Source organism: Sebastes umbrosus, chromosome 6 (assembly GCF_015220745.1).
Source record: "Sebastes umbrosus isolate fSebUmb1 chromosome 6, fSebUmb1.pri, whole genome shotgun sequence".
NCBI classification, from domain to species: domain Eukaryota; kingdom Metazoa; phylum Chordata; class Actinopteri; order Perciformes; family Sebastidae; genus Sebastes; species Sebastes umbrosus.
The window spans coordinates 32,332,091-32,350,488 of record NC_051274.1 but is presented as its reverse complement, the minus strand read 5'-3'; the positions used below and the strand labels follow the sequence as shown (position 1 = coordinate 32,350,488).

General features: G+C 40.7%; 1 protein-coding gene across 2 annotated transcripts in view; it reads right to left on the bottom strand.

Moving 5' to 3' along the window:
• Positions 1 to 18,398, bottom strand: part of cntn3a.1 (contactin 3a, tandem duplicate 1) — a 118,263-nt gene that overhangs the window by 63,130 nt on the left and 36,735 nt on the right. For both annotated transcript variants that reach the window (XM_037772880.1, XM_037772879.1), the window contains exon 5: positions 8,633 to 8,728. In XM_037772880.1, the coding sequence (XP_037628808.1) occupies positions 8,633 to 8,728 (96 nt within the window). The remainder of the gene's footprint in view (positions 1 to 8,632; positions 8,729 to 18,398) is intronic.

The window sequence follows — 18,398 nt, the reverse complement described above, 5'->3', positions numbered from 1 at the left end:
CATGTCAGAGGTCTTGGATGCTTCATTCATGATCAGTTTATTTACATTTATTAGCACAAGATCTGTCTCTGCACCTCTGTTGTATTTCTTGGTTTCACAAAGTCAACGACTCAATCAAACAATTTTTGGGTCAAAACAACTGACCTGACCATATTTTATTAATTAGCTGAACTTTTCATTTGTTTGAGCTTCTGCGCAAACCAGATTTAACATATTTTCCAAAAACATTTCCAAGGAAAATTTAGAAAAAAAGAAAAAGTAAAATTACTCTTGCTAAAGGTGCTAAATGCGAGATTGTTAGCATTTCTGTTGCCTCCACACGGCTCTCAACATGGCGAGTCTGCGGCTCGTAGCTAAAGGTGCTAACAGCCAAAACAACGGCAAGAGTGACTGACAGAGCAGAACTATGACCGCCGTTTGAGAGCAGTGCTTAGCGGTGGCCGTGAGCTAGCCAGTGGGGCGCGTACACATGCACTAAAAGCGAACGTGGCCGGCCCGGCGATGTCAACAAAGCAAGGAGAAGGTTGGATAACAACACACCCACAGAGGGAGAACGACTTCATTCTCTGCTCAGGTAGACATTACAATTACATTACAATTTTACAGACTGAAAATTAAATTTGGGATCTTTTTTATAGAAACAAATCCTGTTTCTCCCTCCAGGCGAGGAAACATTTGATTTCAGCAACTTTCTTTTTTTACCTTTATTGGATTATGGTGATCTGCTCTATATGAATGCACCTGACCAGAGCTTAAAGAAGCTGGATCCTGGTTACCATTGTGCTTTACGTTTCATTACTGGCTGTGGAAATCTGGTTCACCACTGTACCCTGTGTGCGGCTGCTAAATGGCCATCTCTGTATGTCCGCAGCCTTTTACATTGGTTGGCTCTTGTATATGTAAATCGCTCCTTGGAGTGGTTCCTTCGTATCTGTGTACATACATGTGCACAAACCGCAATCAATATGGCCTTCGCTCTCACAATGTTCTACAGACGTTGGTCCCAAAGGTTAGAAAAAAATAAATACTCTGCTCCTTCTTCCTGGAATAATGTACAGAAGGACCTGGAATTGTCACAGCTGATTACTACTGTGGGGGGGAATTTAAGTCCATTTTAAAGGATGGAGAAAGTGGCGCTCTAGGTCGATGTGATTGCTCTTGATTTACTCACTGAATTGTTTTGAGATTGACCTGTTTGTGCTTTATAGCAATTTATTTATGTTGCATACAAACTGGATGTCATGCTCGTTCACTTGTGGTGTGTGACGGTTGTATTTTGTCTGCTTGTATTGTTTGTTTTTATTGTTGTAACAATGTCTGTGCTGCCCTCTTGGCCAGGTCACTTTTGGAAAAGAGATTTTAATCTCAATGAGTTTTTTACCTGGTTAAATAAAGGATATATATATATATATATATACGTATATATATATATATATATATATATATATATATATATATATTTATATATTTTTATATATATAAATATATATATTTATTTATATATATATATATATAATATATATATATATATATATATATATATATATATATTATATATTGACATGCTCAAAAAACTGCCATACTTACTTTGGCTGAAAAAAATAATGTAGTATTAATAATTCATTCATGCACACAATCTATATATCATTCTATTTCCACTACAGTGTTTGAATTGAGGATAAGAACAACTTAATGTCAATGAGACGAAATGGGTTAGACCACAACATTTGTCACATTAAGACGTATTTCTAACCATGTTTGTTCCATCTGTAATCTGCAGCATCGCAAACTTACTGACTATCCCGGGTTTGTTTGTCTTTAGCACTATTGATGGTTTGAGTTAGTTGTTATGGATTGAGTTTTCCTTAGTTAAGCCAAGTTAACTTAAGCTGCCTTCTTAGTCATAGCTGCTGCCTCCCACCACCTTCCTAGACCATGAGGCCAGGCTTCCTCACAATGTCCTCAAATGAACTGGGCCGACTTTCATGTACTTTATTAACACTGAGAAGTCAGAGGGGCCACTACAGCAAATGTAGTCATGGAACAAGCAGCAAAAGCAATAGCTACCCAGTGAATATAAACAGAATAAATAACGCTCTGCTAAATTTTGGCAAGAAAAACTGACATGGCCATTTTCAAAGGGGTCCCTTGACCTCTGACCTCCAGATATGTGAATGTAAATGGGTTCTATGGGTACCCACGAGTCTCCCCTTTACAGACATGCCCACTTTATGATAATCACATTCAGTTTGGGGGCAAGTCATAGTCAAGCCAGCACACTGACACACTGACAGCTGTTGTTGCCTGTTGGGCTGCAGTTTGCCATGTTATGATTTGAGCATATTGTTTTATGCTAAATGCAGTACCTGTGAGGGTTTCTGGACAATATCTGTCATTGTTTTATGTTGTTAATTGATTTCCAGTAATAAATATATACATACATTTGCATAAAGCAGCATATTTGCCCACTCCCATGTTGATAAGAGTATTAAATACTTGACAAATCTCCCTTTAAGGTACATTTTGAGCGGATAAAAAATGTGAGATGAATTTGTGATTAATCGCAATTAAATATTTTAATCGATTAACAGCCCCAATAAATAAAATCTAAAAACATAATATAATATTTTCATCTAGTGAGAATCACTCACTCCGTCTATAATGGGAGTGTATGTAGCTCAGTGACATTAAAGGTATTACCTTTGCATCTTAGATAATAAAATGATTATGGCAAAACATGTAACGAGCCTTCTGATTTAATATCAGCGTGCATGTAGTTATCATTTCTTTTTAAGCACAGGTAACGTCTTCATGTGAGACTGGAGGTGACAGATATGGGCCAGGTGCAATGTAACAGTGTTGGTTACTGACAACAACCCCTCCAGGACTCGAGTCCCGAATGATCAGTGTCATGTTGGAGGAAGGTCCGGAGGGAGTCTGGAGTCTAAATAAAGGCGAGGAGCAAGTTTTAGCAACAAATGACAGACAAGACAAACATGAATTATTGAAGTGAATTATTGAATAAGTCTATTAACATTTCCCCGAAGACAAAAACATCAAGACCCAGATATCGCCTCTGATGATTTAGGCAAATTTTTACCCAAACACACTGTGGCATTCATCTTGGTAAACATCTGCATAGTGCGATGTTGTCAGATATGCAAGATCGCAGTCAAAACAAAGCAGCTGGAGTTCTTGAGCAAAGTGCAACATCAGAAGCTGGGGGAGTCTCCTGAATGTTATGAAAATGAGTTTATAAAGAGAGATGTTACATTTTTAATGCTCATTTAAATAAAACGGTGTCCCAATATCCCCCTTATTGCAAGAGAGCACGGAGACGAAAGATGACAAAGAACATAGAGTGCCCTGCTGGTTGAACCATCTGTTAGTTATAAAAGGTCAAATAATACATTTCATCACCCTTAAATGAAAAAGAGGAAAACGCTGTGCTTATGACATGAGTGAGGAAAAAAAAAATAACACGGAGATGATTCACATGATTAGGTGAGTTTCAAATGTGTGATGTTTCTCGTAGAGGTGACGCTCCCGCCTGCTGTTAACAGGAATAAAATGAGATTTATCATCAGATCTGTTTCTCTATGTTTTAAAATGCAGGTGTGATTTTAAGGTTATGAGCTTTATAATCTCTAGAAAAGGTCATTCAACACTTCCAAGCCTTCCCAGAGCCGAGCAGCAGCAGCAGCAGCAGCAGCAGCAGCACTGCTGAATAATTCTTTGCCTAAAGTCAGAAGCTCCCTTTGCCTTGTTCCTTCTATGTAATAACACAGACTGCGTTTAAAGATAGATGACACGTCTCCACTTTCTCCCACTGTACAGAAGTGAAGCCTAAATATCCCGGATACAGGAGTTGCCAACTTGAGATTCTGACATCATCTGGAGCCAGAGTCTGCGCAGTAAAGGGCTGACCCGAATGCTTCAAAGTTTAGACAGTTGCCATGGTAATCAACCTCCACATCAGCATTCAAATGCTTCGTTTTTAGCTTTTTTATATATATAAGCATGTAATAATAATGTATAAATCCTGAAATAGCTCGGGAAAAAAGCAATAAACCCACAACATTATTCATTATTCATATTCAACATTAATTATTATTGGTTATTCTCAGACGGAAATCGGTGTTTGTTATGTGTAGAGTTGCGTGTGTGTACAGTAGTGCGGCAGCGGCACAGTCCCGAATACCTTCGAATATTTCTCACCAAAGCTTCGAAGCCCAAAAAATTTTATACGGGAGAAACCGCTGTATCGAGGTGTCCCGCCGATTGCAAGCCGAGCACGGCCGCAGCTCGTCAGCGAGACTCACAGCTGCCAATGATGACGCCTCACCCCCTTTTTAAAGCATCAAATAACTCATTAAAACCAAACTTATCAGAAAAATTAACACTTGAACATACATCAGCGTGATAAGAACTACCTAAATGACGGAAACCATCTTTGGGAAAAAATTCTTTGACGTGTACTTTGGTACATGTCCTATCTGCTAACATGGAGGGGGCGGGATTTATGACCTATACTGCAGCCAGCCACCAGGGGGCGATCCAGATGTTTTGGCTTCACTTTTAGGGCGCTGTCATGTTGTCCATCTTTATATACAGTCTATGTGAAATACAAAACCTTTCAAATCGAAAAAGTAACTACGTGTTGTACTTGTGCCATACTTATATGTACTTAAACTTAATTTTCATTGTGTCCTCACATAATTGCCATCAGGAAAAAAATCTGAATGTTTGGCAGATAATCAGGTCCAAAATTGTCTGTACCTGGCACACCCTCATAAAATTACATTTTTAATTAAGATTCAATCATCACATTTTAATTCTGTGCTCACTTTGCCAAAAAATAAAATGAGGATTGTTCTCACACAATAGGAATACAAAATCAACAAATGAATCACTTACTCTGAATAGAAACAATTACCTGAAGTAGATACTGAGACTTCACACTTTGTACACCTTTAACCCATTACGTGTGACTACTAAAACACATCAAACAATGCTGCAACAACTGTATACAACATTTAAAACAGTTTACTGTATGTAGCCATGAATAAAACAGTATAACCGACACCTACTTACTTTAGCATTCATTTCACACAAACAAGCTCGATTGCTTTCTTAACTCAAACTACATCAATACATTTCCAAGTGATAAATTAATGCTTGGTTACTGGAAATCTCCTCCCCTTTTTTCTGACTTGCAGCCTTGTTTGTGTAATATGTGCAAATTACCCACAAGGATTTTTTGGCACATGTAATGTTTCCAAGGAGACGTCAGTCAATTGTCGGCTCATTTCTGCACTAAAACCCCGAAAGGTTGGCCGGGGAGCGCCACACTCCCTGTCAATGCACTCGCATAAAGGAAGCAATCTTCCTCCTCCAAATTGTAAACATTAGCCTGGTGCCGGCACGATTGCCTTCACAGCAGACAGATGCATGAAGCTTCTAGAAAGAAAGCAGACAGGATTTTGCATATGGGGACACTGAATCAGTGCTGCTCCCCTACGAATAATGAATAAACTATTGAATTTAAATTATTGTTGCCAAAATCTTTCAAAATATTTTTGGACACTGTGGTGACACCGCTACTACAGCCCAACACTCCTGACAATGCTGCTGTTTTGTTTTTAGCTGGCTGGAGTTGTGTGTTGGAATTTGGACACCTTCCACCGAGGGATGTTAAAAAAAAAAAAAGGCATTACACTTGGAGGCTGCCAAATGGAAGCATGTGGCTCATTGTCCCAGCTTTTCTTGTCAACACAAGGTGAGGTGTCTCATTATAACATATACAGAACAAAGCACTACAAATGTAAGCCTACTCTTAGGTTTGTAAGTGACTGTGTGATAATCATAAGAACAAAAACATCTCATCCGATTCTCAGAGCAGCAGCTGAACAGCGTGGAGTCCCACAGTAAAACACAGTTAGCGGACTAAAGTTTACCCAAACAACACCAACAATTATTTGTTTATGATACAAATTACATCCAGCAGCCAAAAACTTTAAGTATCTGTTTGTTCGCTGCTCCTCAATGTCAGACTGTATAGTACGGTTTATGGTGTGCCATTATTAGGGCTAGGCAATAGGGCCAAAATCAATATCACAGCATTCATATGAATATTTTTGCTATCATTGTATGTATCCAAAAAGACAGACACATGCGGGTACTTTGAAAAAAAGTCAAGGCCGCGCCCCCTTTTAGGGGATAGAAAACCGAAGATCCCATTTCAATGCAATTTCATGTGTGTTTGGATTGTAATTTTGACAAGTTCATATGCATTCATCTCTTGTTATACAAACTTTTGTTTAATACATGTCTAATAATTATTTTGCGACCTTGCCTGAACCCGAACGTTCGCGATACCTTAATAAATGAAGGCTGATCGCCGTCATGTCCCTTCAGTCGTTCCCGTCCAACACAGTGGCCGGATATTGTGTCTTATCCAGACTTCTCTACATATCCGATTGAATTACGTTGGAGACGACAGTCTGATGCTGCTCTAACGTTAATGTATGACTGTATTACTGCACCAGCATCATTTAGCCATTTAACACACTGACAGTGAATATTAACGTATTGTATGAGCCTCAAATCTCAGTGTGAAAGCCTCGGTTAACCCGCTACACAACAGCTTTTCATCATTTTCTCTCCTGTGACGGCGAGTTTCTTTCATCCAAAAGGGAGCGCAGCCTCGGCGATGACGCCATGCTGGTCTGGTCTATAGCTTGGAGCCATGAAGCCCCTCTATTAGATCTTTGTTAGGACATGGCAGGGCAACAAATCAAAGGACAGTCATACATACACAGACAGACAGAGATCCCTTCCTTTATAGATAAATGATGCTGCTACAGCACCACCTTATTGGCCAAATGGCACCAAAATATTCATGGTCACTCAGACATGTCCACCAAATGTCGTCGCAAAAGCACAACGCGTTCAGGGAAAAAAAGAATACAGGACTTTTGTTTCTGAGACTTATGGTTAAAAACTTACAGGGCAAAATTTCCCGATAGAAATACATGACAAATAAAAAATAATATGAGCAATAGTAACCACAGCTTTTTGACACTAGAGTCAACTGTAAACACCAGTATGTTGAATTTCAACACCATTTTCTTTTGACATACCATAAGATATTGCCACAAAATATATATGAGTCAATGCTTTTTAAAAGAAAAATGAAACTGAGAAGGATCATTTGGTCTCAGCCACAGTAAAAACACTATCACTACGCTCTCTAAAACTGATCTTTAGAAATAATGTCTGAAACCTCCTCTCCCTCTCCCCCCTGCTGTGTTCAGTATGTTACAGTACATCCAGATTTTCCAACAGTGGAGAATTACACTCAGCCTCGCTCGCTGGTACGACTAAAACCCCGTCTCCAGACCCCTGTGTAGGAGGTAATAGCACTGGGTGCTAACTCTCAATGATAATGTCATGGATGCAAAGGGCTGATGTGAAGCTCACAAAGCACCTTCAGAGAGAGAAGCTCTATTACTCAGCTTGGCAGGGCCCCAGCCACAGACAGCCTCTCCAGTCTGCATGCCAAAGTTATTCCTCGCCCCCATTGAAAATCAGGCTGACAGGCCAGAGTGTCCCAAAGTAAAAATTACTCACTCCACTGACCTCAACAACACAAAACAAACAGCCAGGAGATGTGAGGGGGAGAGCACACACGTGACTTCCACTTTGTCCAGATAAACACGTAATAGATGAGTCCTCACTGATACGGAGTTTCTGTTGAGCAGCAGTGCAAATGACCGATTGTGTAAGATTAAAACTAGGGCTGTCAATCGATTTGAATATTTAATCTCCATAAATCGCATGATTGTCCATAGTTTATCACAAATTAATCACACATTTTATCTGTTCAAAATGTACCTTAAACGGAGATTTGTCAAGTATTTAATACTCTTATCAACATGGGAGTGGGCAAATATGCTGCTTTATGCAAATGTATGTATATATTTATTATTGGAAATCAATTAACAACACAAAACAATGACAGATATTGATCCAGAAACCCTCACAGGTACTGCATTTAGCATAAAACAATATGCTCCAATCATAACATGGCAAACTGCAGCCCAACAGGCAACAACAGCTGTCAGTGTGTCAGTGTGCTGACTTGACTATGACTTGCCCCAAAACTGCATGTGATTATCATAAAGTGGGCATGTCTGTAAAGGGGAGACTCGTGGGTACCCATAGAACCCATTTACATTCACATATCTGGAGGTCAGAGGTCAAGGGACCCCTTTGAAAATGCCCATGTCAGTTTTCTTTAAAAAACATTCATCTTAAGTTTGGAGCGTTATTTAACGTCAAGCTAGTATGACATGGTTGGTACCGATGGATTCCTTAGGTTTTATAGTTTCATATGATGCCAGTATCTTCACTCTAACTTTAAAGCTGAGCCTGCCAAAGATCAAATAGCGGCCGGGCCCGATGGCAGCCCATCAAAATTTTTAAGAGGTTAATTAAAAATCACAAGTTAGATAAAGAAATTAGTGGCGTCAAAACAAATTTGCGTTAACGCGTTATTATCGCGTTAAATTTGACAGACTTAATTAAAACATCTTCACATGATAAAGAAGTTCAGAATAAGCCGTCTTACCTCCGGAGTGGGGCGGCGGGCCACACAGCAGGACCACTCCTTGACCTTCGCGAACCCTCACTGGACTTCTTCTCTGGGTCTTGAAGTTCTCCAAGTCTGTTAAACCAAACCACAAAAGCAATAAAGCAAATATAATCAATTCATTCCTCACAAAAGCCATAAGCACACAGGACATGCTGAGTTGTTCACAAAGGTAAAGAAAATGCACTACAAGGCATATCTGTGGCTGCTCAATAATTTCACATATCTGCTTAGAACACGGCTACAGACCGAGAGTTCACCGGCGCCATGCCATGCAGAACTTCTGCATATTTTCATGTAGCGAGCTATGTTTGCATAAATGCAGGCAAAGTGTTGTAAATACCTAAACACTTCTGACTGGAGCAGAAAGCAATTCCTCAAGTATAAGTCACACATGAGTGAATTTAATTGGAACCGCGTATTGTTATCACTTTCTGTGTTTCATCCACCGCACACAGACCAGTAACAATTAAATGACTAAGACTGAAACATCATTTGTATGGAGACCGATTACTTGTTGACAACCTGCTGAGAGAAAAAGCAAATAGAGTTGGCAATCCTTGAACACTTTGCCTTTTCTTGCCTGCTGTGGCTCTCGGAGATATCGCCAGCCCGTGCAGCCAAATATGCGGCTGCCATATAATGACATAATCAAGACGGGATTCAAAAACGGGGAGAAAGAATGAAAAACTGACACCTCCTGTGTACAAGCACAGCAGGATGAGCCTCTGCATAATAAATACTGTGCATGATCTCTGCAGACCTTGTGAGTAATGGAAAACTGCATCCAGCAGAACAGTATTACATTATCACAATTGAATTTTTCTTTTTTTTTTTGGGGTTCACAAATGATTTAGCGGAAAGCTTATGTATGACTTCACAAATTAGATCATTAAGTTATTTTCATATTTGGTGCAGACAGATTGTGTGGATGCTTCAGTGGCCAATTCTAAATCTATGGCTGATCCATGGGTAACAATCACATAAAGCCTCTCTGTGCGTGAACAGATTGAGCACAGTTAGGGTCCCTCTGGACCAGCCAACTATACCGGAGATCCCTCTAGATGTGATTAAGCTCCTAAGTGAATGTGGGAAATGTAGGCCTATTAATTTATCCTTTTTATGCCGGAAATGTTTGTAAAAGCAATCATTTTCAAACCTCTCATGATGTTCATGTAATGTCACGGTTGACTTCACGTCTTAATGCGGCAATCTCAACGATTTTCATTTAAACAAGGCAAAAGATATTCCCTCCGCTCACCGCTTGACCCCTACTAAAGTAGGGCCAAAGGTTTTGCCCTTTAAGAACTAATGGAATTAGTCTATTGAGCACAATGTTAGCTTTTTATTAGCTCACCTTCCTCAAGTCCAGTCCCTGGACTTCTAACACCCCAAAAGGTACAACTACACCACACCGTCAACCATCACACCAAATTTGAAGATCCTAAGTTGAATAGTTCCCGAGTTCTGCTCCGGAAACAACGCGAACGGACGGAAAGGACGGACGGACGGACACGCGGAGCGGTATATACGTTGTCGCGGGGGTATAATTAATGTCTCTTAACTCAATATCTATATATTTGCAGTATTATGAAATGGTTGTCTATGGTAACATTCTTGGACTTAAATTACAGTTTTTCTCCATTTTAAACACACATGGAACAATGCACACAATTCTGACAACTTGAAGCTCATGTACATATAAACATAATTTTTCTATTCTATTTCTGCTCATGTGTCAACGGAAATACTGCTGTCAGAATATCCAGCACTTTGTAAAATCCATTGCTTGCAGATATTAGTAACCAGCGTTGGAAACCCAGAGTGTCAGAAATCAAATTATCTTTCCATTTACTGATCAAAACATATAAGTTTAATCTTGTTTTATGTGCTTTATTTAAATATAGTGAGACTCATCAACAGATTAAAAACAAGACTTAGAGGCTGCACTGTGAATGCTTTGTGATAAATGCTAACAATAACAAAGCTAATATGCTGATGTTTAGTGGGTATGATGTGCTAACCTGTGCTCTACTAGAGGGGGTTGCACGCTGGCCAGATGCATTCTAGTTTCAGCAGTTCTATTATTTATTCCATCCTGCCGGCACAATAGATCTGTAGTCCTGGTTGTAGCCCCGGCCCCTGTGGCTGAGTCATGATAGAATAATAACCTCATGTGGGTAGAGCATACTAACCTCCTAACATGAGTCATTCCTGGTCATTTCAGTATGAATAGAATCATCATTTATAGAGTTCACTGGAGATTATCTTGCAAAGGGATCGCACCAGCCGCGTTTCCAAATCGGGCCCGGGCATAAAGTGAGAGGGGCCCGAGCAACACGACTTCCTCTCCACGCCAGATAGATAGAGCCAGAGCAACATGACCTCTTCTCCACGCCAGATAGATAGAGCCAGAGCAACATGACCTCTTCTCCACGCCAGATAGGTAGACTCAGAGCAACACGACATCCTCTCCACACCAGGTAGATAGAGCCAGAACAACATAACCTCCTCTCCACGCAAGCTAAATAGAGCCAGAGCAACACAGCCTCCTCTCCAGTCCAGATAGATAGAGCCAGAGCAACACAACCTCCTCTCCACGCCAGATAGATAGAGCCAGAGCAACACAACGTCCTATCCACGCCAGGTAGATAGAGCCAGAGCAATATGACCTCCTCTCCACGCCAGATAGAAAGAGTCAGAGCAACAAAACCTCCTCTCCACGCCAGATAGGTAGAGCCAGAGCAACACGACCTCCTCTCCAGGCCAGATAGGTAGAGTCAGAGCAACACAACCTCCTCTCCACGCCAGATAGATATAGCCAGAGCAACATAACCTCCTCTCCACACCATATAGATAGTCAGAGCAACACGACCTCCTCTCCACGGCAGATAGGTAGAGACAGAGCAACAGAACCTCCTCTCCACGCCAACCAGATAGAGCCAGAGCAACACGACCTCCTCTCCACGGCAGATAGGTAGAGACAGAGCAACAGAACCTCCTCTCCACGCCAACCAGATAGAGCCAGAGCAACACGACCACCTCTCCACGCCGAATACTTATATGTATATATGTACATTCCTAAATATATAACATATAAATAAAATGTAAACATGCACAGAGAAGTTGCATTAGTGAATTATTTTTCTTTATAAATGATGAATATAACAGACTTAATTTAATGTCAGTTTAGCAGCTGCACAGGCTTTGAAAAAAAGAACAAACTTCATTCACAGATAAAACTTCTTCTCTGATTAAACTGTTTGCACAATTACCATGCAACAACTCCTCTTATCCATTCTTTACCACTAAGTGAAACAGCTCACGTGAGCCATCTGCTCCAAACAAGCATCTATGTGTGTGTGTGTGTGTGTGTGTGTGTGTGTGTGGTTGTTGTAGGGAAAAGAAAATGGGGTTTTAAATAAAAGTGTTTCAAATCAAACATTTTACCATAATTACAAAGAAACCCAGGGCCAGATATCGGCTGTCTTTTGCCCAGCGTGCCCTTTACGTCAGCAGGTGCTGTGAACAACACACAAGACCAGATTTAACTCTTTTCTAAAATCTGACTCACACATTAGAAAATATCAGAGTTGCTCAACTCACACTGAGAGTGTAGCTCTCCTGATCAATATTCCTTTGGAGTATGGTGGGGCGTAAATGAGCTAGACACACTAAAAGCCAACAATGCCTGACAACCCAAGCTGTTCTGCACCCCGTGGATCATCTTATCAAGCCCATCACGGCTCTGCACCTCCATGTGCTTCTCCATGGCAGGGTTCGGGCTATTTTGAGTGCTTTCAGATCCATGAAATTGGATGTGAATTTGCATTTTTTGTGCTAGCTACATCAATGTGACCCATTGTAATGAATGAGAGGTGATTGTGGAGAAAAAAAAATTGAAGCCATTCTGTTGGAGTGTGAGCTCGAGGGCAATTTGCAATGTGGCTACATTCGTCACCTAACCATCGGACAAAAAGCATAAAGAGTTTTCCCCTAAATGGGCTTTATTTGAAGTTGTCTAGTTACGCTATAATTTGCCTCCATTAAGGTCTTATTCTGTATTTCTGATGTGAGCTGACCAGTCGCAGCACGGAGAACTCTCTTATACTCTTAAGAAACTATGAACCTTTTTATTCAGAACTTATATAGAACTTTGTTAAACGAATATTTCAGCCTTAAAATTACCATCAATTACCCACTGCGTGTTACCTTGAATTCTTGAAGAAAACTATTTTTCTCGTATGCCTCCACGGTGAACAAAGAATCTAAATGCATGCTGCGAGTCCGTGCATTCGAGGGTATGCAGAAGTGTTTCAAATAGTACCATTTTGGTGAAAATGCTTGTGTTTGGGAAGTAGTGAGAATACGACTGGAGAAAAACAAAGTTTTCTTCAAAGGTTCAAGGTAACACGCGGTGAGTAATTGAGCAATACAGATGGTCATTTTGTGTGTGAAGTATTCCTTTAACATGTTTTATTTTAGATGTGACAGAAAGTAGAACATTAGGGTTGACCCAAATGCTTCGAAGCTTTGACCGTTGCCATGGTAATCCACCTCCAAATCAGTTTTCGAAATGCTTCTTTTTTTGTAAAGGGAGACTCGTGGGTACGTATGGGTAAGTATGTAATAATAAAGTATAAATCCCCAAATAGCCCATGAAATAAGGAATAAACCCACATTATTCATTATTCATATTCAACATTACATCCCATAAGATGTGAACTTGGTATAAGCTCATGTAATTACAACCAAAGCTGACAGGAATTTGGTCATTGGTTCTTAACCCTAGGACCGCCATAGGACCGTCATAGGACCGCCATAGCCCACGCCATTTAACGTTGTGGTTCCAAAATTTGAATTATTCCCTCCTGCCCTTACTGTTCCTAAATACCTAACCTGTACATGCCTGTACTGCAATAATGATAGAATAACATTTAGGACACCATATAGATGGGTTTCTAGTGGTTTTTTTTCATGACAAAAGCCTCCTTTAGTCACCAAGTATCGCCGATTAACGCTCCTCCGGCAGCTGAATTGTTTTGCATAATGGCCGTATAAGCACATTGAGATAATGAATGGGACATAGAAACTAATTCTATTCACTCACATGCACTTATAATCACACTAAGGTATGTGGGCCCGCAGTATTCATCATATCATATGTAGGGGTGTCAGAAAATATCAAATATCATATCACGATATTATGTTTTGTGATACTGTATCGATTTTTAATTAATAGTTTACATGCAAACATGAACTCAGTCAATACTGTATTTCATTTGCAAAGAGATGCTCCCTCTCAGTGTGTGTGTCCTCTCAAAGTAGAGCTGTGATGTTGGATGTTACAGCGACTGTGATAAATGCAAATACAGATCCCACTGTTCTCATTGCATAAAAAAATCAATTTGTTTTACTCAGATTTGTTTTTATACTATGACAGTTTTCCTAAAATGAGATTTAAAAAAAAAAAGAAAAATAGCAATATATCGCCTTGCTTACAGTATCGCGATATATTGAATCGTAATCCCCGTATCATAATATGCATCGTATTGCCAGATACTTGCTGATACTCAGCCCTAAACATACGTGTAAAATATCAGACATGAAAGCGAAAATAATCACGTTTTTGCATTTTGTGATTATGTAGAAATTGAACCAGCTGGTGGCTCAATAGGAGGAAATAACAGGGTTTTATCAATCCACTGACCAAGGCTGGTGAGATATTTTACACCGGACTAAAGTGTTGGATTTGCAGGCCAACTCTCATTGCCTTGCCTAGAGCAATGAATAAAAGGAAACTATTTAAAAATAGACAAAAAATGCCAAAAGCATGTTAGTGCGAGGTTTCAAAAGAGCCAACTCTCTTTTCTTACCAAACCAAAGTCGTGTCTTTTTTGGAGCTGCAATGTTGAAACAGCCAAGGCCGTCACCTCCCACCCAGCTGTAGTCAAACAGCAAATGGGAAGAGCCTTGGAACCAATTTTAATGGGTTGACATTCACTTATTTTTCATCTTCACCCACCGATGCCATCACTCTATAAAGCCTTTTACCTTACCACTTGCTTTTTCTGAATTACTTAATAAAATGATAATGGGGTAGTTTTGTGTTTTGCCAAGGACGTCTTGGATCTCTCGTCCCACTGTTTGTGTTATCTAAACACTTATTGAATCAAATTATACTCCACAATCTTGTCTGACCACTTGACTCATTTGGTCGCCTAATGCGGCTCAGTCACGCTGTGGATGCTGTCTTTTTATGCAGTTGCTTTTATACGTGTGATTGTCTTTTTATGTCGTCTCCCTGCACTGGAAAGCTCTTTGTGCACCTTGCTTGCAAAGAGCTCTATACAAACAAGTAGTATTATCCAATATTATCATCATCATGTCTTGGTCAAGGACTATGGCAGGCGAATCATGTATGTGTATAGCGTGGGAGGAAAGTGGAGCGCCCAGAGGAGACAAACACAAGGAGAACATATAAACGCTACAGTAAGGACCAAGGCCAATTCAAACCCAGAACTTGTTTGATGAGACTACACTGGTAACCACTCAGCGACCAAGATATACACCGACCAGTCATAACATTATGACCACCTGCCTCATATTGAGTAGATCCCCCTTTTGCCGCCAAAACAGCCTTGACCCGTCGAGGCATGGACTCCACTAGACCTCTGAAGGTCTGCTGTGGTATCTGGCACAAAGCTGTCAGTAGCAGATCCTTTAAGTCCTGTAAGTTGCGAGGTGGGGCCTCCGTGGATCGGACTTGTTTGTCCAGCACATCACACAGATGCTCCATTGGATTGAGATCTGGAGAATTTGGAGGCCGAGTCAACACCTCCAACTCGTTGCCATCCACATGATGTAAAAGATGATTCATCAGACCAGGTCACCTTCTACCATTGCTCCGTGGTCCAGTTCTGATGCTCACGTGCCCATTGGACCACTTTTGGTAGGTCCTGACCGCTGCAGACCGTGAACATCCCACAAGAGCTGCAGTTCTGGAGATGCTCTGACCCAGTCGTCTAGCCAGCACATTTTGTCAAAGTCGCTCACATCTTTACGCTGGCCCATTTTTTCTGCTTCCAACACAAAGTTCAAAATGTTCACTTACTGTTCAATATATCCCCCCCACTGCCAGGTGTCATTATAATGAGATAGTCACTGTTATTCACTTCACCGGTCAGTGGTCATAATGTTATGGCTGATCAGTGTATGATAACAATATTGGAATTTTTTCAACTACGACTAAAGGTCCCATACAGTATTTTAACATCTACTTTATACAGTAAATAAACATGGTCAGCTCTATGAAACCAGGCAATGTTCACCAGCTGCTACGCTGCATCGCATGTCACCGCAGTCATGATTTATGTAAATTCAGCTGGGTTTTTACTGACCTTTATTCAGCTCTAAAAAATGTTACTTTCTCACTGAAACAAACACACTGAAGTTGTCATTAAGCAGCAAAGACAGAATGTGGTTTAGGGGGGAAAACAGCGAAACATTTTCATGCAGTCCTAATAGAAAACTCTGACATGCAGCCAAGAACAATAGCTGAATCAAAGCCTTTTGTAATTACTTGAGAAGAAGAAAAAAACAAAACACTTGTTCAGAGCAGCAAGGTTTAATAAAAGCTTTCTAAATGGGTAAACACTGAAAAATTAGAATGTGGGATAAACTAATTTATTGAAAATTATTTTCCTAATTCCTATAAAGTACACAATCTGTCAGGTGTTACCTTGACTACGTTTACATGCACTCTAATATTCCACTATTAATCCGAATATGACAATATTCCGAATTTGATATGGGTCATGTAAACAGCATATTTTCTTTGGATATTCTGAATTAGGTCTTAATCCTGATTAAGACATGTGGGATATGATGATATTATTCAGGTTTTAGGAGCATTCTTTGGATATGTACGCAGCGCATTTGGAATATGCGTCTCTATTGGGGGTTTTCGCGACAATTTACGACACACAACCTCTCAGCCTCTGTGTGTTGTACACAAACAAACCAGCCGACAGTTTGCAGAGGTGCATGCCCAGAAGAAAAAGCCACCATTTCTGGTCAGAAGGAGAAATACACCTACTTTTAAACTAGAGTTGTCAAAGTTAATGCGATAACAACGCGTTAACACAAATAAATTTTAACTTAGGGATGCATCGATACCACTTTTTTCAGATCGTGTACAAGTACAAGTACTTACATTTGGACACTTGCCGATACCGAGTACCGATACGGCTCGGGGTGAAGGTGCTTCCCGGGGCCGTGGACAAAGTGTCACCGGGTGGACTGTCCTTAGTGCGCCCCAATGGCGTCGTGCCCCCAAGGCGGGGCTCAGCCCACGTAAAAGGCACCAGGGATCTGCAACCCACCTGACCCGTATTGAAACACGGACCAAGGAGTCTAACGTACGCGAGAGTCAGATGGTGCAAGCAAAACCCGTGGTGCAATGAAAGTGAGGGCTGGCGCGCGCCGGCTGAGGTGGGATTCCAGCACTGCCGGGTCGGGAGCACCACCGGCCCGTCTCGCACACACCGTCGTGGTGGTGAAGTGTGAGCACGTGCGATAGGACCCGAAAGATGGTGACGAGAGATTAACACACGCTGCCGTAAAGTGGTATCAGTGCCGTTTTGCGAGTACGAGTACGATTACATGAGCACTGTATCGGACTCGATACTGGTATCGGTGCATCTCTAATGAAACTAGAAAACCTAATGAATCCATTGGTACCAACCATGTCATACTTGCTTGTCGCAAAGGAGGTTAAATAACGCTCCAAACTAAATTTAGACGAGGAAAACCTGTAGTAGAAAAATTACATGAATAACACTGGTAGATGGTGAAAACCGTCATCATCTCCTCTCGTCTTCGTCTGTAGTTCTCAGAGAGGCATCATGCAGTGAACCACTAACTGTGAGTGACACATGACATTTGAGGAGTGATAAACATCAAAGGGGCTTAATTCTCACTGAGCGCTACGGCTGGCGTCTCCTGACAATTACAACGCTGCTGTTGAGAGTGCTGCATTCAGAAGAATGCCCGTTGCCATCCTCCTCCCTAAAAGAGGATCTGAAACCCAGATTGAGCACTTAGCATCACAGTGCTGACGATAAATGTTATTGTCCCTTCCTCAGATGCTCTCCAGCTCAAAACAGACTTAATTTTCACCCCGAGGCAAAAAAGCGATGAATAAAGAGTACAGAGCTGATGGAAATGAGAGAAGCAAGAAGAGATAGACATTTTGCAAAGTAATTACACAGATAAGGCAGTTAGGTTAGACTAGTCAGTAAGAAAAAAAATGCAAATTATGTGCAATTACAGGAGTGAATTTGATAGGAGAGATCATGAGCACCAAGATACAAGGGAGTCACATCCTGCACTGCTTTCATAAATACAGCTATTTCACCCTTCATTAAACACTTTGTTACCCTTATGGCTCTATAAGCATGTTCTCTCTTCAGGACAGCCATCCTGTACTGCAGGCCTTAGATTCTGTTGTATAACGTTGCATCTTTGCATCAGTGAAAATCCAAACACTTAACACCAGAAAATATCCCGTGGAGATTAGGAAACTCAATCTGGCTCGATAACCAACTAGATTATTCCTTCCAGCACTCCCAGCAGGCGAGCAGAACCTTTTAAACATTTAAAGTCTGTATTGTCAACAGGATCAAGAGCCTTTATACTTTTAGAGGTTTAAACCTCGACCAGATGGTAACAGAGACTGTTACAT